Source organism: Echinops telfairi, unplaced genomic scaffold (assembly GCF_000313985.2).
Source record: "Echinops telfairi isolate 266 unplaced genomic scaffold, ASM31398v2 ScPeMD7_70;HRSCAF=299, whole genome shotgun sequence".
Lineage (NCBI taxonomy): Eukaryota > Metazoa > Chordata > Mammalia > Afrosoricida > Tenrecidae > Echinops > Echinops telfairi.
In genome coordinates, this window is record NW_022103968.1 from 59,368,066 (window position 1) to 59,386,348 (window position 18,283).

Here is an 18,283-nt window from a genome sequence, read left to right on the forward strand (position 1 = left end):
TGCATGCACAGACATACAGAATAATCTAGTATAATGAAACCTTACAGTCCTATCACCCAGCAGGTTCAACAATCACTAATGCACAATCGAGCTTGTTTCATCCATTGGGACCACATCCATGTCCCCTCCCTCCTGCGTTACTTTGAAGCAAATCCCAGACCTCATATCATATCACCCATAAATACCTAATGCATCTCTCTTTCAACACAACCCCCAAAACCATGTTTGCTCCAAAAATGTTAAGCAATAATATCCAGTCCGTGTTCACATTTCCAATTGCCTCATAAATTGCCTGGAGTTTGTAATAGTTTGTTTGAGTCAGGACCCGAGTAAGATGTTCAGAATCGCTGATATTTAAACAACCGCTGAAGAGGGGAATCCATAATCTCAGGATTTTCTTTTCCCTCTAGTTGGTTGAGTAACCAGATTGGCTTTGAATATTTAAAGAAAATTGTGAAGCTGAGAGTGGGTGAAAGGGTGAAAGCTGAACTACTCAGAGGAACAAAAAATGTAAGTGAGTCACAGGAGGAAGTGAAGAGAGGAGCCAGAAGCAAAGTTGTAGCTCTGTGAGCCACCAGGATGTGGTGGAGGAGCCCGGCTGAAGGGAGATGTGCCTTCACGGAGGTGAGCAGGAGCTAGCTGACAGGATTTTAAGAACAAGCAACTTCCCGTGTTTTGCAGGCCAGCGACCCAGAAATGTTGTCTTTCCAAGCCCCCAGCTCTGTCAACCTGCCAACCTATTCTTTCCAGCACAAATATCCTCTCTCATCCTCATTGCAGCCCTTCATTCTAAAGGACACATCTTTTCAACACTCAACATAAGTACTACATCAGAGATGATTACCCCATAAACAAGGTTAAACACACGCTTAGGTCATCAACAAAATGGAGGCACCAGTTGTCCAAAGCAATGACCTGTAAATGCCAAGCAGAGGAGACACAAGGATAAGCAAGCACCATATTGGAAGACAGTGGGCAGGGCATTCAATGAAAGTGATATAGCTTCAATGTGTGAAATTATGCCAGCCAGAAATACAGTTCCCACAGTCACAGGGTGCTCACATGCAAAGTTGTGGAAGCTCTTAAGCCCCTACCACTTCAACATCCTAATTGACATCTCCCATGTCATTGAAATTCGTTATCTCAGCAGCTCTCTTGGGAGTATATCGTTTCTTTCTAATCAATAAGAAGTGGAGGTGAGCCGTCAAGTCTACCTCTTGCTACATTCACCCACTATACAACTGGATTCAACACGAACAGTTCCTGGGCAAGGAAGATTGCGTTAATAGTTAACAGATCTGTGATCCATTTTGAGAGAGCCATCATGTACATCCATGCCTTCTGATCCAGTAACTTTAAGCAGGAGGGCCAGCAATGCTCTTTGCCATGACACAAACACAAGGGAATGCTCTTGCACACATCCTGGTAAACAACCAATGGAAACTCAAGTCCCAAACAACACACAGAAACAATCAAACTTGAATAGGTTGGCCATTGGAGTAAATTTAGTCAAGTTACTTTTAACTTTATAGCATTTACCTGTCATTTTATATCCTAAGTTTGTTAAGCAATAATAATGACAACTTCAACTTTAAAATCAGTCTGGCATAAGCATGAACACAATCTAGGCACATCTAAATATAGAACATCCAAAATACTGAAAATATTTATCTAACACAAAAAGCTTTAATGAATAGATCAAGTGTTTCATTTTTATGATTTGTTATATTAATGCTTGATATTGCTCGATATGTGCTCATAGGGTCACTAGAACCTACTATCGACTCGAGGGCAGTGAGTTTGATTTGGTTTGGGCTGTTTTTTTAGTATATAACAAAAGAAAGAAATTACAAAAGAGAAAAGAGTTGTGGGGCTCAAGCAACACAATGAGAAAATGTTTTGGAAACATTTTAAATTTAAAGCTTATAAAATACCTTTAAAGTATTATTAATTGTATTAGTCTAGTATATAAATTGGATACCCAAAATTGGGGGAGATAAAAGCATGAAGTGGTTGGTTTGCAAACTTTCATACGTGGGGGGAAAAAATTCACAAGATTAAAGAATTAAGGTGTAGGTGTTACTTAATTGCAATTGTGAAGCTAAAGAATTATGTACAGGTGCCAGGTTGGCAAGGGGTGGATTGAGTTAGTTTATTGTGCCAACCTGGTCGATAAACACATGTGGGATTAATTGAAGGGCGGAGGGATAAATGGCTTGGCGAGCCTCGCCTTTCGAGTTCTCAGGTCTCTTGCTTTTTATGGTCGGACCTGGGTGCAGCTGCCTTAGCAGTTCCCAGCTTCAGCTGGCAAGGCTGATTCCCTGCAAGAAATCCCCAAGGAGAAGCCGCATGGACCTACCCTGATGCAGCCCTGGGTGGTGGAGCAGCCATGTGGAGACCCCTGCCAGCGCTGAGATACTTACACATTCACTGACTCGACTTTCCTTCTGCAGTCGGCACCGTGTCTGTTTTGTGAGATGGAGGAGGACTTTGTGGACTGGTGTTGGACATATGGGTTAATGGGTTAATGTTGGACTTATGGGCTTGGGCAGCACTGGGTTGGGATGTTTTCTTGATGCTCACTTAACCTTTATATAAAACTCTCTCTTATACACGAGTCTCTGTGGATTTGTTTCTCCACACGAATACATTAAGATACTAATTGCTATTATTTCTTGGTTTTGTATCCCAATAATAGTCTAATGGGCTAAAAAGTAGAAGGTATAGAAATGTGATTGAATTCAGAGGAGGCATGCTATCAAGCATGGCATCAGACTGAGCTAAGTGTCAAAAAGATAATTGAGGTGTTTGGAGCTGGAACGGGCCAGAAGTTTGTGCCTGACTACTAGCCACCTAAATGGTGGTGATTGGAATCCATCTAGTGGCACTGCTGAAGAAAGGCCTGGCAATCTGCTTTCATGAAGACTGCAGCCAAGAGCACCCTACAGAGCAGTTCTACTCTGTAACACATGGGTTCATGGCTCAATGGCAACAGGTTTGGTTGCTGTTTGAGGTTTGGGATGTGAGTGAGTGAGTGAGTGAGTGAGTGAGTGAGTGAGTGAGTGAGTGAGTGAGTGAGTGAGTGAGTGTGTGTAACCCCTGCTGGTGTAGTAGATTATGTGTTGGGCTTCTAACCACACCACTATGGGTAGTTTGGACCCACCAGGCATGGCAAGGGACAAAGATGAGACTTTTTCCTCTTGTAAACCCGAAGGTCTACGCCTTGCAAACCCAAAGTAGCAGTTCTACCCTGTCCTATAAACTCACTAGGAGTCAGAATCGACTCAAGGGAAGTGAGTTTGTGTTTGGTTGGTTGGTTGGTGGGTCAGTGGGTTTGGTTGGTTTTGTTTTAGAGATCAATTTTAAGGGGCCCGGGTGGCATTGTCAGGTGGACTACTAACCGAGTTCAGTGGTTCAAACCCATGAGCTGCCCCTCAGGAGAAATATGAGACTGCGTCCATCAAGATTTACAAACAAGGACATTCATGGGCAGTTCTCTGTCCTATAAGGTCACTGTGAGTCAGAATCAACTCGATGGCAGGGAGTCTGGTTTTCGTTTACATATATATATATAATCATAAATTATCCTTATTAAAAAGGCAAGCTCATTACAACCGTCGTCTCTCCCTTTCTGTTGCTACTCTTTTATTAAAAGAGCAGTAAAGAAAGAAGACCTATTAGAAGGAAATGATGGTAAAGACATGCCTTCGCTGTTCTCATGTCTACTTTAGGTGAACACACTGTGAGCCAATTCCCATTCTATCTTTTTTCACACCAGACACCAACTCTGGCCTTAATATTTGACAGATATTCTGAGTGAGGGGTTTTGTTGTTGTTGTTGATTTGGGTTTTTTTTAGAAAATGAGTTTTGTTTTGTTATTTTCCCCCCAGTGACAGGCTGAAAAAACTGGATCAGAGTGCTTGAATCATTTGCCCTGAGTCCCACAATAGGTGAGAGCCAACGAAAGATCCAGTTTTCTGTCAATCTCTTACCTACATTTCTCTGTGAGAAGATTCGTTTTTGTCAGCTAATAACCAAAGCAAAAACATTGGAAGCAACAAAGCAGCCCAGGTGGGAGGAGAAAGCAGGAGAATGAGCTGCCTGGTGTAAAACTATTCCCAAACAATGAGGCTGAGCTGACACAGAAAGCAGAGAAGTAATAACACTGAAGACAGCCACACTGATGCATATCACTAATGCTGGAATTGGAGGGAATTGAAGCCTTTCATTGTGAGGCTTTTTATCATTTTTTCCCCATAACTGCATCAGTTTTATAATTTCGTCCATCACTGATTCCCCAGTAGTCCTGGCATCTCCTTGTTGGTGATCTGGAGGTGGACGGTCATGGTGTTTGCCTCCAGGAAATTAAAGACCCCTCTCAATAATTGCATTAGTCATCGACACTTGCTGCTATGATTGATCTTGTAACCACCAGGAGATCTGCAGAGAAAGGATATGAATATTCTTCAGCGGGAAAACAATCTTATCTTCTCCTTCCCCAACTCTCTTTACCAGCACTATCTGCAAAGTCTTTTTATTTGCATTGCTAATTTGCTCATCAGATGGCATATTTTTGACAGGCTGAGAATGTGTCCATTGGAGACTGGAAACTATGGGGTCACAGGAAATTGTGATTTCTGCCTAGGCTTTCCAGCACTGCTTTGCTGGGGTGCCCTTTATTTGAAAGAGCAAACCAGTTTCAGAATTGTATTTCAACATTTTGGGACCCCCAGAAGGCAAGTAAATGATGTAACACTGAAAGAAAGTCTTGTTTTCTTCTCGGCTGTGTGGAAGGTGCCGGGAGAAACATGTACTCTGGTTTTATTATTGTTTTATACCGTGGGCCCTCCCTGTTATTGGGGGTCAGAGGAGGTACAGGGTAAATTGTTCCAACAGCACCACGCTTCAGGCTGAGCCACACAAAATCTCTCCTAGAGTGAGAAAAGGCTAAAGGACCAGCTTTTATATCTGGCAAGAATCCCATGAGCATGTAGTATTTTCTGGGTTTTCCAATCCACCTGTCCTAAGATCTCAAAAACCTGTCAACTGCTGTATGCTTAGGAGTATGGCAATCAAATTCTATATCAGTGGTTCTCAGCCTTCCTAATGCCACGACCCTTTAATACAGTTCCTCGTGTTGTGATGACCCCGCAAATGATAACATTATTTTCGTTACTACTTCATCACTGTCATTTTGCTACTGCTATGAATCAGGCAACCACTGTGAAAACCCCAAAGGGGTTGCAACCCACAGGTTGAGAACAGCTGTTCTAAAGGCACAGATGTATCCTTTGATTCCGCAGCTTCAATGCTAGGTATTTACCCCACAGGTATTCTTCACACACACACACACACACACACACACACACACACATACACACACACACAAAGAAATACTACATACAAAGTTGTGCACCACAGTGTTATTTGTGCTTGCAAAACATTTTATATGAGCTTAAAATGTATCAATAGAGCGCATGTGTGGTGCAGATTACTTGGTATGGTTCTTCTCATCAGTCTTTGTAACTTCCACCAAAGTGGAAACACACAGTTAGCTTTTATGAAACTAAAGGATTAAACACTTCTGCCACCCTACAATTCTGTCGTACTGTTGGGTTTTAAATGAGCCATCTGAAACATAGGAATGGGGATCTCATTGCCATAAAGAGCAAGCAAAAAATGGAGTGCCTTCTCTGAACTCCAAGATCCCTGCACACTGAACTTCCTCCGGTCAGGTGACAATGAGCCGTGATACCAGAGTAGCAGCAGCAGCAGCAGCTAGACAAGAGAGCCCACAGAGTAGAGCTGCGTGCCTTTGAGAAGGAAGCCCATTTGCTGAGTGGGTTGCCTCCAGTCACTTTACTGGGGGAGCTAGATCCAAGGGAGCTAGAGCCTAGCACCTCAGGCTGCTTTGTAACACTTTCCAAAGCTGGACAGAGGGATATATTTAAACCTTACATATGTAAATGGATTTTGAGCTTGCATTTCATCATAAATCCTAATCTAAGAAAAAGTTCTTGATATGGCCCTACTCAATATTTTTCTTCACGAAATGATCATTGAAGATATGGGTGCTATAGCAAAATGTAGAGAAGAACTCGTAGTTTTCTGGCTACCAGAAAAAATAATGCCTTGGGTCTTAAAATCTTATCTTAAAACAAGCTTCTAAGTGAGATGTCAGCTAAATCCACACAGAATAAGCAAGTCAGCCTGTGTGACCCAACACCTGTAAATAATAACATCCAAAACTGGAGGAGGAAATTGTAGTAGAGCTTAAATTCTGAGCACCCATGAGAATTAAGCCTCCACTAAACCCTACCAGACCAATGATCAGAAATGTGGATATTCTTGTCCTCAGATAGAAGGTATTGGAAAGTAGATTACTACAAATATAATTAAGTTAAAATTCAACATCTTTCCCATTTTTTCCATTTTGACTCATTTATAACTTGTTCTATTTTTAACTATGTTCTGCTTTCTTTGGGATTGAGGGTTTTTTATTGTTTTATTTTGTCATTGTTTCGGTTTTTAAACATGATTTTCTTTATATGAAATCCAGGCTAGATATATCTATAGAGACAGTAACTAGATGAATAACTCTTTAGGGTTATGACAGAGGATGTTGTGGAAAATGAGGAACTAATAATAATGGATCCGAGAATGAAGAAAATTATCTAAAATTGATGGTGGTGATTGCACAACTCTTTAACATATTTAAACCACTAAATTGTATGGTAAATAAATTAAATGTCAATAAAATGGTTAAAAAATTTTTTTATTTTAATTGCCCTTGGGCTGACAATGAATTTGAAATTCCTTCTGTGTTGTGATATCAAAGGAAATCAGATGTACTCCCCACCCTCAACCACCCACCCTCCTTACAGCATGTTACGTAAATCATGGCTCACCCATACAATGAAATGTTATGCAGCAGATTTTTTTAAATAGTGTAATATTTATGTACTAAGATGCAAAAATCTTCAAGACACTATTCAATGATCTGGATAAATGCAAGGTGTAAAACTGCTACATAATATGTGTTTTAAAAAGAAAGAATAAAAATACATTGTGTATGTGTAAATGTGCAAGATATTTAAGGAAAGATAAGCAAGAGGCAGCCTGGCACAAGCCTGACCCATCGTGAACCCCCATAAGCCCATCATAAACACGGGCAGTGGTGACGGTTGCATGCAGTCAATTCCATGTCTCACGCATGGTAAACCTATATGTGCAGTGTAGAATTGCTCCATAGGTTTTCAAGAATTTCTGTGAAGTAAATTGCCAGGCCTATCTTCTGAGGTAGCTCTGGTTTGTTTTTTAACAACCAGTTCTTCACTTAGTAGTCAGTTACCACTCAGGACCTAAATCCCCATTAAAGGGCGCTGTTTCTCATTGGCAGTATCAAGCATCACAAGAACTAGTGCTCAGTCTTCTCTGTAAGAGTCCCCAATAAAATGATTTTTAAAAATAATAATAAGTGTGAAATGATCTATACTGAAAACAGTGTGGAATAAGGATGGATTTTTCCCCCTGGACAAATCACTAAAACGCATCACTTCTATAAATCAGCTTTGGAGGTCAGAGCAGAGACCCAAAACTCATCTGTTGACAATGGGACACCCCCTCACAGAAGGGTCACAAGGAAGAGATGAGTCAACCAGGGCACAGTAAAGCAACCATGAAACACACAATATTCCTCTGGTTCCTTGAGGCTTCATCACCCCACCCCACCCCACTATCATGACCCCAGTATTGCCTTTCCCTGTGGGCTAGACCAGAACATGTGAACAGGTAAAGATAAGAGATCAGAGCTCTGGACTCCAGGAACAGGAATGGGAGTAGCGATACAGAGAAGTAGGGAAAGGAGGAAAGGAAGGGGAAACTGACTGCAATAATGGACACATAACCACACTCACCCCCTCCAGGGGACGAACAACAGAAACTGTGGGGGAAGGGAGACAAGGACCAGTGTAAGCGATGAAAATAATAATAATTTACAATTTATCAAGGGATCACCATGAGGAGGGAGAGGAGCTGATACCAAGGGCTCACTAGAAAGTAAATGTCTAAAAAATAATGATAGCAACATATGTACAAATATGCTTGATTCAATTGATGTATGGGTTTTTATAAGAGTTGTTTAAGAGCCCCCAATAAAATTATCTTTTAATAAAAATAAATAAATCAGCTTTTTTCTCATCAGTTCTTTTCTTTGGGTAGAAAAGAAAAAACTCAAAACTCTGATTCTTAGCTTCAAAAATAAATCTATTCAATCTAGTTGAGTTCCTACTCTGGGCCAGGCATTTCTATGGAGACATGTGACTTTCACCTATTATTTACTTAATGAACTATGTCGTTTTCATTTATATTTTAATGTTTTGAAGTAGAAGTTGCAGATACAGTAATAATGCCAAGCCACATTTTACTAAAGTGGTAAAATGTCGATAGAAGAATTCCCAAAACGTTGGGATTTGATGAAATCCACATTTCACATGAAGTTGAGATGACCAATATAGGGCTGTATTTAAAACAGAAAATCTTCATCTACTGTGACCCTATTTCATAAAAAGAAACACATGTTAGACCTCAAACGTAAGATGGACATAATTTCTGAGTAAAGGAGGGCCCTTTATAGAGAAATAAATCCTGGGAGTATAGTAAATTCCGACCGCCAGGGCAGTGGTTCAAACCCACCAGCCATTCCGCATGAGAAAGATGAGGTCGTCTGCTCGCTTAAAGATTAGAATCTTTGGGGGGGAAAAAAAAAAGATTAGAATCTTTGAAACCGGAAGGAACATGTCTACCCAATCCTATATCTACAGGGTCATTATGAATTGGAATTGGCTTCGTGGCAATGGGTTTGAGCTTGCTTTGCTTCATTGATAAATTTAGCTTTTCCAATCAGTTTGCAGGGAGTCCATTAGGAGTCCATGAATCACTGACTGGGAGCAGCTCCGGAGTCACCGTGTGTAACACCGTGAGTCTAACTGCTGCATGGGGCTCTCAGAGGCTGATTCTTCCACGGTGCCTCGGGTGGCCTTGAACCTCCCAGCGTTCCATTCGTAGTTGAGGTTGGTAACCATTCACATGACCCAGGGACTCTCCCTGGCTTTCCCAAGAAGTTGCTATAGTTTTCTCATTTTGTCAAGAACCAGTGAGAACTCGGTAACTAAGGAGACCTTGCTCTTACTTCTTTTTCCTTCTCGGCTTTTCCTTCCTATTTGTCCACATACTAGGAAAACAACCACAGGATACATACAACCCTCAGCCCCATTTTCATAGCTAGAACACAATTTTGAAGAAAGTGTTTATTGCACTGCATGGGAGTTAGACATGTCATTTCACGTTTCATTTTTAATCAAGAGAAAGCATTCCTGATACCTCCAGCATTAAGAGATCATAATATACCAATGAAGTATTTAAATACAGAGATCAATATGTAAATGGTTTCTATAAATAACATTCACAGGAAAGAGTGAATGAGAATATTGTATATGAGAATATGAGTATTTTATATTAGTATATGAGAATATTGAGAGAAATTACTCTTCTGAACGTTTCACACTGTGAGAACGGGTTCATGAATGGAAGAATTAACGGGCAATTCACAGACGGGACAAACCCCACGGAACGTTGAGGGGCAACGAAGACTCCACGGCGAGGGCTGGTCGGATCCCTCCCTGTCGCGTGATCCCAGGAAGGTCATATCTCGTAGTTTCTGAACTTCCGCAGAAGTTCCGAGGGAGCGTCTCCAGACCAGCGGAATCGCAGGTGCCCGCAGCTCGCGTCTGAAAAGGCACGGAGAGAGGAAGGGCGATGTGAACATCGGGAGCAGAAGAGAAGTCCGAGCGGCCACAGGAGAAGCACTCGGCGCGGCCAGGGAAAAGATTTCACGGCAACATCAAAACCCTAAGAGTCGGTCGTTGGTATGAATTATTAATATTTTATGGAAGCACATTAACTTCGGCAGACTTTTGAATGCTTATGAACAAGAGTTTCAATTTTATGGGCGACAGGACCTCACCGGCTTATAGACTTAATAATAAATGACAATGTATGGATGTTTCCAGTGGTAGGCCTTTTGACAATTCGCCAGCAAAGAAATTGGAAAGAACTTTCTAACAGCTGTCCGACGTAAAAGGTCAATGGTAGTGAATCGCTGGAAAACCAGTCATTCGATCCATGATAGTAAGATTTATTTTAATTAAAATAAACAACATTGTGGAAAACTAGAAAAAACCAGAGGAAGCGTAATTTGGCCAAATTCTCCTAGTCGGCAAATTTGACAATATTTATGGCGATCATTAAAATGTATCTAACCTTTGACCCCAAAAATTCACACCTAGAAATCTTCCTAAGGATTTCCCAAGGATTTAACTGTGAAGATGTGTATCACGCTACAGGTGATGGATGTTAAAAAGCAAACTCAATTCAAATTCCCTGCCCTCGAGTCTACTCGGGCTCACAGAGACTGTCGGACAGGGGAGAACTGGGCCTGTGTTTGCTTCACTTCTGACCTGGCAGGTGTAACCACTTCACCACCAGCGCGCCTTTCCAAGAAATCAAGAAACAACCTAAATTCTCAACAATGCAATCTTGGCTACATTTCCAAACTTTAACAATTTAGTAATATTTATTGCTGTATAAAAAATGCTTATACCATATATATAAGACAATGGTAATTACAACAGAGTTCATATATAGTATAATCTCATTCTTAAATTCATGTAGCTATATGAATACTTTTTATGTTAAAAAGTAATTTTTAAATCCCACAATAATTTATACCAAAATGTTAGCAATATAGGTGTAATTTTCCATATATATATATTTTTTTTTTTATTATTATTATTATTTTTTTTTAGTTAGTTAGTTAGTTAAACAACCCTGGTTGCATGGTGGATTCCTCTTTGGACTGCTAACCACAAGGTCAGCAGTGCAAAATCACCAGCCACTGCAAGAAGAGTGGTCAGTAAAGAGTTACAGCTGTCAACTCCCATAAAGAGTTACAGGCTTAGACACCCACAGGAGCAGGTCTGCCTTGTCCCATAGGGCCTCTCAGTTGTAACTGACTGGACAGCAGTGAGTTCAAGTTTTTTTGGTTTATCTGTATTTTCTTTCTTTCCCCAATATTCCTTGTGATACTGTTTTATGTCCAAAATATTGTAACCAAAAAAAGTAGGCTACTAGATAATATATAAACTGTTTCCATTGATACTTTAAAACATTGTCTAAAATGCTGGTTGGGCAAAACAGGATTTATTTGTACTTTTACAGAAATGTCTGAGTGCTTGGATGCTGAGAGAAACTTTGGCGGTCCAAGCCCCAAGTGCTCGGCCACTAAAAGAAAGGCTGGCGGTTCAAAACCGCTCCTGGGGAGAATGGTGCGGCAAGCTGCTTCCCTTAAAGATGGACCGCTTTGGAAACTCTATAGGGTTTCACAGCCTAAAGGTCACTATGAGTTAGCATGGACTCAGTGGCACTGGGTTTTAACATATACAAAAATAGGATTCAAAGTCGCAATAGTCCTTAGTTGTTTTTTTTCTCTAGGTGATAAGATTATGAGTTGTAGTTTCTTTTACTTAATCATGATCTCAGATTTCTATAATAATTAGCTGTCATTTTTGTAGTTGTCATTTTTTTATTTGGGGGCGGGTTTTTGTTGTTGTTGTTTTTTAATGTTGTCCAGTTTGGATTCTCCTAAAGTTTTGACTAATTTTGGAAGTGATCCCAAGTGTTGGAGAAGGGGATGTCATTGAGCAGGGTACCCCCAAGCGTAACCTGGGCATCTGGGGAAACAATACAAAAACACCTCGGAGTGACTTCATCCATAGAGGATGAAGAGCCAGGGAATTTAGCCTCCCAATCCCATTCCTGATTGGCTGTTGACTGTTCTAAGTTTGTCCCTAGCTCTTTCCACCTGCCCTTTTGCTGCTAAGCAGGGATGGTTGCTAAAGACTGTCCTCTCGCACAGACACAAAGCTTGTCGTGGGAGCCACAGGGTGGCCAGTGTCTGGAAAGGTAGGGGCCCAGGGGAGGGACACAGTTGCACATAAACACCACCAACTGCCTTTATTTATTTATGTGTTTTTGCTCCAAGATGCTACTGTGCGACACAAAACGATTTAACCCTGGCATGGTGCGTATTACAGTGTTAAATGGAAAGGACGTAAAAATGAGATGGCCGTGCACGTTGCTTTTTAGATGCCGCGCTTTATATTTACTGGTGGGGGCTACACGGTGGCTGCTTATCACACACAAAAAAAGCCATCGCAGGGAAGACTCCAAATTAAGCATCAAGCGCTGCTTGAGGAAGTCAGCAAATGTGCTGAGAAGGTGCTCTCTGAGAAGCTACTCGGGCCCCCGGAAGTGGACATGAGCGACAGTCGTTCAGCGCTGACATAAAGCGCGCACTGCAGCAAAATGAAATCATAAATAACCATGCAACGGCACTTTGGTATATCAAACTCCAAATTTAAGACTCTACTCAGAACAGCCAATAATCTCTTACACAGCATCAAGAAACACTGGTAAATGCATTCTTTGGCAGAATTTCGTAACTCTCACTCACCAGCAACTTCTCAGAGATGCTGTTCCCTCCCCTCCCCCACTCCACTTCATTCTTCAACCACAGGAGAAAGAGGCACACTGTGAGGGCATCAAAATTGGCATCACAATTTATTCGGATAAAGCTATGGCATAGCGACACTGCAGAATATTAAAGAGACTGTTAGAAAGAATGAGCCAGCTCTGAAGGTAAGGATTTCAGAGAAATAACAGAAGCTAACAGTAAAAAGCAAACCCTCGCTTCTCATGTTTCCCACACTGGTCTAAACACGTATATATATTAAGTCACTTACTCTCCACACATACACACACAAAAAAGTAGGAGGTAGACACTAATATTTTTACCATGGAAAACTGAAGAATCCATGTCTAGGGGACACAGCCTTTCTGTTAAGTGTGATGGGAAAAATCAGGGATGTTTGCACAGCAAGATGGACATAACTAATGACGCTGGATTGACATGAAAAACACGTTGGAATGTCAAATGTCTTGTCACACATGTATTTATCACTTTTTTTTTTTTACTAAGGTTGAGTACAAACCTAGCTTTCCCAAGGTCACATAATAAGTAAATGGAAAAGCTGGGATCTGAACCTGGTCCAGCTCCAGTGCCCATAACCCTGCTCTTTTTTTCAAAGATCTCACAAAAAATGTGCATTTACATGGACTTAGGGGTGTATTAACATAACAAGCTGTAGGCTACTTCAGGGTACACAGAAGAATGGGGTGATGGAGTACACACTGTCATTGCCTATATATAACTTTTTAAATTTTTAAAGTAAGATCATATGATTGCTGGGATCTTTTAAATATGGAAACAACTATTTTAAGAGAAAGAAAAATTCACAGAAGCTTATGAGAAGGCTCAGATAGGGCCCCAGCGTCATGCCTAGTTAGTCCTGAAGTGTTCAAACTTCGCACTTTTAGGGAACTCCACCTGACCTGATTGATTCTGATGGCCTGATTCTGACGGAAACCGAAAACCACAGAGGCTCAGGGAGCCCAGATCTGAACATTCCAGGGCTGAACTGAGGAACATTTGCATGTTTGCTTAGAGAAGGGGTAGAGGAATTGTTTGTAGATTTGTGTTTGCTTAAAAAGTTGTTTGTCTTGAATTCAGGCTTCTGCTTTGATCCGTTAGTTATATTATAACCATTTCCAGTTACATGGCTACTGCCATCAAAGTGCCGCCTCTACAGAAGGATCTCTTAGACAATCAGCAGAGACCCCTTAATCAAACTCCAAGAACATTTATGGCCAGTGAGGGTTGACATGAATTGAATTAATAGTGTTGATTTCCAGGATTATGAGGATCCGTATCCCATTAGAACTTAGCCTTGAAGCAGAAGGTTCCTGAACACCCTAGAACCAAACTCACTGCCATCAAGTCGACTCTGACTCATGGCAAGCCTACAGGACAGGGTAGACAATGCCGCTGCGGGTTTCTGAGACTGTAACTCTCAATGGGAGTAGAAAGCCTCATCTTTTAAAAGCCACACTCATTGAAAAAGAAAAGATAATAAGATAGCAATTTCAAATTAGATTTGAAGACCAGTTAAACATGCTAAGCTTTTTACATGGAGTTGAAAACCCCCCTGAAATGTCTCACAGTTTCCTTGGTGAAAAAGGATTGAACTAAAGTACCTATCTTCCAGTTTTTGTGTCAATGTTAAGTACGTATCCTTTAAAGTACTAAGCCATTCCTTAAACTTGCCACCACCGCACAAATTGGAAAAGGTTAAGCATGAATATAATACAAAGCAAGCCCTTTAATGTCAGACCTTAGCATTCAGCAAAGCTAAGTGACAGGACTTACCTGGAGAATCTGGACTTTGTGGGGAGCGTCCCTTCTCCAGGGACGCGGATGCTTTCTGCTCTATTTCCTCGGTGCTTGAACGCCTCTCCTCTTTATTGACTGGTCTTCGCGCGTTCCAGTCCTCGTTTTCAGTCTTGTTGGCGTGAGTCTGGTCAGGTTCTTCCAACATCAGATCTTTTTTACCTCTGACAGCCCAATGCATTGACTAAGCCAGGAGAGCAGACACAAAGTTATCATATTAATACTTGTCATTTTCTCTATTTGAAGTTCAATATGTGGTCGCTCCTGACTCACTATTACCAGTGCTAATTACCAAAATATTGGACCTGACTATTAACAAAATATTAATTCAGAAGACTGATGGTATAAAGGGAAATCTCTGTCATGGGTATGCAGCAAAGGGCCCAGCAACAGAGAGACAGAAAACAACAGGTGATTCCTGTGACTGACATTCTCAGTGAATATTATTGTAAACTTTACCTGACAACCACTCCTTTGTTTGTGTAAATAGGATTGATTCTGTACAAGTGAATAATTCAGACATTGTGATATGGTATTAACCTACATTGATCCAATATCCCTCTCTCAAGATTATTTTTAAAATTACTACCAGGGACTAATCAATTACAATATTAATGGAAGAACGTTATGCTCCAGAGACATGATTGATAAGACTCTACCATAAATTAACAAGGAGGTATCTAAAGGGAGCCAAAGGCAAATAGAAAAAACATAGATACAAGAGTGGGTTTTAGGCTTGCACTAAATCCTAGCTCCAATTTGAGATCAATTAGTTCTTACATCATGGCCCTACTTGGTACTCACCCTCCGGAAGGGAACACAGAATACAGGAGTGCCATGGGAAAAGGTGGTGACGAAATTAGCTGGTGCCCAGATATCAGATAAAATAGCATCTGGGGTCTTAAAGTCTTGTCTCCAAACAAGCAGCCACCTAAGCAAGATGTCAACTAAGCCCACGTGGAAGAAGCACACCAATATCAGTGACCAAAGGATTGTAAATCATATAATCCAAAGCCAGAGGAGGGAATAGTATAAGAGCCTAAATTATGAGATTCTAGTTTGCAGAAGACATGGATGACAGTGGGAGCCCAGGATACATTTGTGAGATCCACACAGGAAATAAGCCTCTGGTGGTTTCCCTCTTGCCTTAATAGAGGATGGGAAGAAACTGGTGAGAAGAGTGATTAGAGAGATGACTATAGATCAAAATGATTAACCTGACTTGGACGGTTTAAACCTTCTCAATTGATCCCCCCTCTGATGCACGTTGGGGCCCGTTCTGGTTTTCAACATTTTCTATTTTTGTTTGTTTCATATTGGGGTTTATCTCAGATGTATTTTGTCACTGGTGGTAAACCTCTTGAAATTTGGTTATATGTTTTTCAGTTTATGAAACCCAGAATTAATGAACCTATAGACACATCAAGTAAAATAAGTGTTCCTCGTGGGGGGGAGGGTACAGTGGGGGGGGGGAGTCTGATATCAGGGAGTTCAAGAAGAAAGGAAATGTTTTGAAACTGATTGTGGTAGCAATTGCACAGCACTGCTTGATGTGATTAAACTATGCAATGGTATGATATCTGTATTAGCTCCCAATAAAATAGTTGTGGGGATAAAAGAAACAGGTTATCAGTTCCTAGAAAAAAAATTACCATAAAACTATTATAAACCCAACAATTTCAATCTTAGTTATATAACTAAGATTGGGTTCAAAGAAAACCTTATGTATAGATGTTCACAGCAACACTATTCACAATAAACAAAAGGTAGAAACCACCTAACTATCCATCAGCTACTGGATAGGAAGAACAGCGGTGTTGGCGTGAAGCGCTCTCAGGCTGTTCCTGACACATAGCAACCCCATGTACACCAGAAAAGGACAGGGGGAAACTACCCCGTCTGAGCCAGCTTCATAATTGTTGTTATGTTTGAGTCCATTGTTGCAACCACTGTGTCAATCCATCTCCTTGAAAGCCTTCCTCTTTTTGGCTACCCTTCTACTTTACCAAGCATGATGTACTTTTCCAGGGAATGATCTCACTTAATAGGATGTCCAAAGTGTGTAGAATGAAGTCTTGCTATCCCCACTATAAGCATCATTTTGACTGTACTTCTTCCAAGATAAATGTGTTTGTTCTTCTGACAGTATATGATCCAATGACCTTAGGATAGCAAGCCTCTGCTTCTTCTCACACTAGGGCGTTTCAGCTTTAAGTCCAATGGAGTGTTTCAGTTCCTTTCATCTGCAACAGGTGTTTAAGGTAAAGCCTAGTTCACTTAGGGGTTTCCAAATCAGGTCCCTCTAAGGTGACCTATGAAGAGTGCTATACATCTCGAAAAGACAAAATCAAACCTATAGCATAAAGCCTGGATTGCCAAAAGCAGAGAAGAAATTTGGTCAAAACTGCCTGACTAGAAACATAATATATTAGATTCTCCCATTAGGAACTGTATAAATGACGTTAAGAATTTTCCTAAAGGGCAAGTTGCTTTTCCCTAGTTCACCCACCGACTAAAGTGGAAAGTGTGGCCGTATGTATTTGAAGTCTCCAGTATAAGCAACTCCATGGACACAGAAAGTAGGTTAGTGGCTGGCAAAGGCTGGCAAAGGAATAGAGAGTGGCTGCCTCATGATAAAGGGATCGCCTTTTGAGGTGAAGACAAAGTTCTAGGCTGAGAAACAGCAGTACCTCCATAGCACTGAGCACCTGGGGAACTCGGATCAGGGTGTCCAACACCATTACCATTAATAGGAATAAAGTCTCTCCTAAAAATGGCTAATTACAATACACTAGCATGACAAGTACAAAATGAGTGTGGAATACCGTGTTCTGCAAAACAAAAGAGCCAGTTTGAAGGACCTCTCACCAGCTGAATCAAGAAATTCTCAAGCTTTAGAATGACAGTGATGAATCACTTAATGCAATTCCATGCCGATAATAAGTAAAAATAATAAGGAAGAAGGGAAAGCTCTTTCTTGCAGTAGAATGCCAGCTAATAAATGTACCAAAAAGGATGCTGTTAAGTGCTATCAGGTTGGTTTCAATTCATTGTGGCCTATGTTCAACAAAACAAAACGAGGGTGGGGGATGGAGGAGGGGGAGAAGCTGATACCAAGAGCGCAAATAGAAAGTAAATGTTTAGAAAATGATGATAGCAACATATGTACAAATGTACATGATATAATTGATGTACGGAATGTTATAAGAACCCCCAATAAAATTATTAAAAGAACACTGCCCGGTCCTTATGTTTGAGCCTATTGCTGCCGCCACAGTGTCAATTCTTCACACCAAGGGCCTTCCTCTTTTCTGTGGCCCCTCCATTTCACCAAGAAGTCCTTTTCCAGGGACTGGTCTCTCCTGACAGTAGGTCCAAAGTATTTGAGATGAAGTCTCTCTAAGACTCTCTAAGTCTCTCTAAGGAGCAGCTCAAGTAAACAAAGTAAAATATTAGAATGAAATGTGTAAAGACCTAGAGTTAGAAAACCAAAAAGGAAGAATATGCTCAACATCTCTTAAACTGAAAGAAATCAAAAAGATTCAAGACTCGTCGGTGCTATACTGCAGCTTGGCTGGCTCGTCCCTTCCTTGTGACCCTTCTGTGAAGAGATGTCCAATTGTCTACAGATGGGCTTTGGGTCTTCACTCCACCCCCTACAATCGTTCAATCTTGGCTACTTGCAGTTTGTTTGTTTCTTGAGTTCTTGCCATTTAAGATACACTGAGCAAATGGGCATATAGAGAGGTCTAAATACAGGCATGTACATATGCAAATATATTTATATGTAATGATAGGGAAATAGATATGTCCATATATTTATATGTTAAGTATTAAGGTAGCAGACAGACATTGGGCTTCTATTCAAGTACTCCCTC

At 40.9% G+C, this 18,283-nt stretch overlaps 1 protein-coding gene across 2 annotated transcripts in view; it reads right to left on the reverse strand.

The window, feature by feature from the left end:
* Positions 1-8,130: 8,130 nt before the first annotated feature.
* Positions 8,131-18,283, reverse strand: part of DNAJC12 (DnaJ heat shock protein family (Hsp40) member C12) — a 55,823-nt gene continuing 45,670 nt past the window's right edge. Inside the window, exons 4-5 of one of the 2 annotated variants that reach the window (XM_045291487.1) lie at positions 14,385-14,589; positions 8,131-9,789 (exon numbers count right to left, since the gene is read on the reverse strand). In XM_045291487.1, the coding sequence (XP_045147422.1) occupies positions 9,704-9,789; positions 14,385-14,589 (291 nt within the window). In that variant the 3' untranslated portion in view covers positions 8,131-9,703. The other variant, XM_045291488.1, reaches the window with a different exon arrangement.